This window comes from Glycine soja, chromosome 13, assembly GCF_004193775.1.
Source record: "Glycine soja cultivar W05 chromosome 13, ASM419377v2, whole genome shotgun sequence".
Classification (NCBI taxonomy): Eukaryota; Viridiplantae; Streptophyta; class Magnoliopsida; order Fabales; family Fabaceae; genus Glycine; species Glycine soja.
The window spans coordinates 14242773-14247465 of NC_041014.1; the positions used below are offsets into that span (position 1 = coordinate 14242773).

A 4693-nucleotide genomic window follows, 5' to 3' on the forward strand; every position below is an offset into this window, starting at 1 on the left:
TATTTATATTAATATTGACAAGGGAAGTGTTGTTATTGTTATAGGTATGATATCTTACCTTCCTCGTCGTAGAGTATCAAAACTTTTGGTGCAGAAGAAACAGTCAACAGCATTTCCACCGTTTCACTTCCACCTACCTTTTACTACATGACCCTTGGGTTAAAAAGTTGAAGCCTCATAATAGAAAAAACCCATTTTTCCCTAGTCAATTTCTACAGCAGAATGGGATAAATTTTCACCACCTCATTTTACTTCCTCATAAATTTAGCAAGTATAATTTGCAATTAACATATCATGGATTACGTAGACCTACTTTTTAACCCCGTCATTCCTTCAAATTCTGTGAGGGCTAAGTAGAACCCTAACCCTAACGCCACCAGAGACAATAACTGGAAAACACACATACCCTCACACAATATTAACGGGTTCAAAAGTTGAATGATTTGACCCTGCTCTGCTTACGTTGCTTCCACATAATGAGGCAAAAAACCCACAAATTATGTGTGTCTTGTCCTCTGTTTACTTAAACTATTACTGTGCATTCTCACTCTCACTCTCACTCTCACTCTCTCTTTCTTTCTCTCTCTTCCCCCACTGGCAACGAACCTGATCCAGCAGATAATCCATTCACAACATAACAATAGACTATGCACACAAAGCAAATCCAAGTTCCATCATTGGCCTAATTGAAATTCCATTTCTCTAAACACTCTTTTTTCCTTCTTCATGGTGGGTTATAGTGTTAGCACTTAGCATAATTTATCCCTAGTCTCTATCTCTCTCCCTTTCCTGAAACCCTTTATATTAAAGGGTGTCTTGGGGCATCACTTTGGACCATTAAGTTGGGAACTGAGGGTCAAAACCAGTTCATTGTTCAGAGGAAGATAGACATACACTTCCTCAAAGAGCTAGGGCTTTTGTCCCTCTCAAAATTCATTAATTGAAAAGAGAAAGAAATTTTCAAATGTTTCCTTACAGTTCCAACCCCTCCCCTTCCTTCCCTTCATCATCTTCTTCATACCCTCCTTTTCCTTTTCTCAACCTTGAGAATGCTTCTGCAAGCAACACTCTTCTTCATGATGCACTTTCTGTGCCTTACATACCAACTCATCATAACCCTTCAAGCATCCAAGAAGCACTGAACAATTTTCCAGTCACAGATCATAACTGTGGTGGTGGCGGTGGCAGTGGTTCTGCAATGACCAAACCTGACCCTAATGGTGGTGGTGCTCCTCAGTATGGCATTTCTTGTTTTCTCACAAAGAAGCCACCTAAGAAAGACAGGCACAGCAAGATTTACACCTCTCAGGGCTTGAGGGACCGAAGGGTGAGGTTGTCCATTGAGATTGCTCGCAAGTTCTTTGATCTTCAAGACATGCTAGGGTTTGACAAAGCCAGCAACACCCTTGAGTGGCTCTTCAACAAGTCCAAGAGAGCAATTAAGGAGCTTGCAAGGAGCAAGCACAGCAACAACAACAGTGATGAAGGAGCCAAGAGCTTCTCTTCTTCATCTGATTGTGAAGATGGCTGTGAAGTGGTTTCTGAGATCAAGCACAAACAACAACAACTCATCACTTGTGATGCTGCTGCTACTACTCCACACAACCTACAACAAGGGTTGGATTCAGGTGATAACAAGTCACCAACAACATTGATGGCTGCAAAGGAGAGGATGAAGTTGAAGAGGACACAGAAGGAACCTGCAAAGATGAAGGAGTCAAGGGAGAAAGCAAGAGCAAGAGCAAGGGAAAGGACTAGTAACAAGATTATTATGTGCAATGTTAACACCAACAACACAGGAGGGAAGGTGCTACAAGACTTGAAGAAAAAGTGCCCTGCAATTGAAAACAACCACACTCAAATTATGCATCAATCAAGGTCATCACCTACTCATCACCCTCACCACCTTGTGGGAAATGAAACACCTAGAGATGACTTCAACGTTATTGAGGAATCAATTGTGATCAAGAGAAAGTTGAAACCATCTTTGATGTCCTCTTCTGATCATCATCATCATCATCACCAAAACCTTGTGATGCCTAAGGAACCACCAAGCTTCAACAACAACAACAGTGAGTACCACCCCTTCTCCAATTTGTCTCCGAATTGGGATGCTAATGGTTCCACTGGTCGCTCCAACTTCTGTGCCATAGCTAGCATGAATCTATCCACAGGTATGTGCATGTGTTGTGTGTATCATGAACATAATACTAGTGCTAAGTGCTTTTTTTCAAACCTGCTATTTTGATGATATTTACAGTTCTATAAGTCTTCAATTTTCAGGGCTTCAAATCTTTGGAAAGTCTTGGGAGGAGTGCATCAATCCACGTTAATTTGCACTAGAGTGTGTGTGTGTGTTAGCTTTTCCCTTCTCTCTCTTTTTTTTTTTTTTTTTCTTTTTCAGTATCATCTGATTCGAATGAAACTCTTGTAGTTGGTTGGCCAAGAAATCATATGGAGGCATCTTTCTGTGTTTTCCACCAGAAACTCGTCCTATATTCCCTTTCCACAATGTTTGTACCTCTTCTACCTTTTGCTCATCATCATCTCAGCCAATGGCGTGTGACAGTTGGCAGAAAGGTTGCTGCTGCTTGTATTGGTTTCTGACCAATATTTAAAGTGTGGTTGGCATTGCATAATGCCAATTATATATAAGTTATCAAGAAACTGTTCCTTCTAGCAGATTTTAAATATTTATATATTTGGTTAATATTTTTCAACAGTGGCTAATATTTTTATATTCCTTGGTTATTAAAAGCATTTCAAGAAGTTATATGCTTTGTTGCAAGAGGAGGTGCATGATGGTACAGAAGAAATCTCAAGGTCTTTCGGCTTCTATTTGTACCTGCTTATTTACATTATCAATCAATAAACTGGAAATACAAGACAACTCATAAATATACTGGTTTTCTTAGTATAAAGAGATTACATATATAGATCGATCAAATTCAACTTAAATACGGAAGAACAGAAGCTAACCACGTTAATTAAAATTTGACATCATACAAGATTGTCAAAATCCTAGAGAAATTCTGACAACTAATTAATGGTGGAGTTATTTTTGTATCTTTGACAGTTTGATTTACTTTCTCTCTATCATTTCCTTTTTTTCTTCTTTTTTTTTTTTCCAAAAGCTGTTTGAAATTACGATAATCTGATTCTTCTTGTTATCTCATTATGGTATGATGGTTTGGTGTGATGTATTATTAATTATTTTAATGCCTAGACAGAATGAAGAATCATCACTTCAGGTTTATATCTATTTGATACAGCATGCATATCAAGCAGTTAGGTATTTGGATTTTTAGCTTTCTCATGCTTTTAGTGAATAATTTCGTACGTGTTTTCTCATTAGACAAGTTTAAAGAGAAGATCTTCATCTCTTTTGTGAAGTTCTTGGAAAACAATTATTGACCATTTGAGATCTAAGATGCTTAAACTATCATGGCAGAAAATGGCCATCTATATGCTATTTTAGATAGCCACAATGAGAATTCACAAAAAAAAATTAGCAACAATTATGAGTACAAGAAAGGGTGATCGATATTTTACACCAATGGAATTTTTTGTTGAAACTTACATTTAATCATCTTTTGCAGCTTATATCAGATCACTTGGTGTAAGTGTAACAAATGCATGACATTATCTCTTTCTTCCTAAAACTGAATTGAATTTCTGAATTGCTAAATGTATATGAACAATCTCAACTAGAAATAATAGCATTAATGCTGCAATTAGCACTCATGAGTTCATGTATAAAAGGCTTGACAGTGATTTTTGCTCTCAAGCGATTTAGAAGAATTAAAACCTTTTTCTATTCTGATATTTTCTTATCTGAATTCTAAATTTTTTGTAGGTTTTGCTATCTTCAATAAATGAAATGGTAAAGATTCATACTGATGTACTGTCCTTGCACATTTCTATTTAATTAATATTGTTGCAAAAGACATTGTCTGGGATGTCAGATAGGCTTTATATACTTTAATTGATATGATTTCTGCCTGACTTTCCTAATTTTTATGTTATGTTGATTATTTTCTACTTGTACAAACTGGTGCATAAAATAAAGAGTCTCATTTATGCAAGCCTCACAACATGGTGGGGCTGAAATTTTGTTTTCTTTTCATTATTTACTTTTGCTTAAAAGATATTAGCCACTCGTGTGGTGATGAGGATTTTTTGAAACTCTATGCATCTACGATTTTTGTGATTTTAAAATATCTTTCAAGAAGACTTGGCCTAGGATTAACAAAACTAATTCAGATGTAGAGATTGATGCAACAACTTGAAGAAATTCATCTGTCTTAGACTGTAATTCTTGAATTATAGGATTAATGTTCATATATGGAAACTTTCTTTTCCACAAGTTTACAATGATCTAATCTATATAATTGCATACATGGAAAATTTTCTCCCAGTATCAATGGCATATGCCATCACAGATTTCGGACAACCAGATATGATGGAATAATGATCATAAAACAAGCTCTACAGACAGTCCCAAATCACTGTTTAGTTTGAGCAGCTGCATAATTGAGAAGATCTTCCACTGGTAACGGTTGTCACAAATTACTATAGGAGCACAATTCATGATCATATCATAAGCAAATAATTAAAATTAAATTGAAATTAATTTTGAATAGCTATATATGATTGTATAATTAAGATAATGTGTTGTTCTCACAATAAATAA

The 4693-nt window shown here is 36.1% G+C and overlaps 1 protein-coding gene across 2 annotated transcripts; it reads left to right on the forward strand.

Annotated features, from left to right (window-relative positions):
• Positions 1–544: 544 nt before the first annotated feature.
• LOC114382048 (transcription factor CYCLOIDEA-like) lies at positions 545–3050 on the forward strand. Of its 2 annotated transcripts, XM_028341282.1 has the most exons (3): positions 545–2174; positions 2284–2350; positions 2435–3050. In XM_028341282.1, the coding sequence occupies exons 1-2, from the start codon at positions 965–967 to the stop codon at positions 2331–2333; spliced, it is 1260 nt and encodes a 419-aa protein (XP_028197083.1). In that variant the 5' UTR covers positions 545–964; the 3' UTR covers positions 2334–2350; positions 2435–3050. The 2 variants fall into 2 exon arrangements, with proteins under 2 accessions (XP_028197083.1, XP_028197082.1); XM_028341281.1 differs by having other exon boundaries at positions 2284–3049.
• The last annotated feature ends 1643 nt before the right edge of the window (positions 3051–4693 follow it).

Excerpts from the sequence above, each read along its gene's own strand:
- LOC114382048 (XM_028341282.1), top strand. The coding sequence starts at position 965 with ATGTTTCCTTACAGTTCCAACCCCTCCCCTTCCTTCCCTTCATCATCT. Across the intron at positions 2,175-2,283 it reads TAGCATGAATCTATCCACAG|GGCTTCAAATCTTTGGAAAG; the intron begins GTATGTGCATGT and ends TTCAATTTTCAG.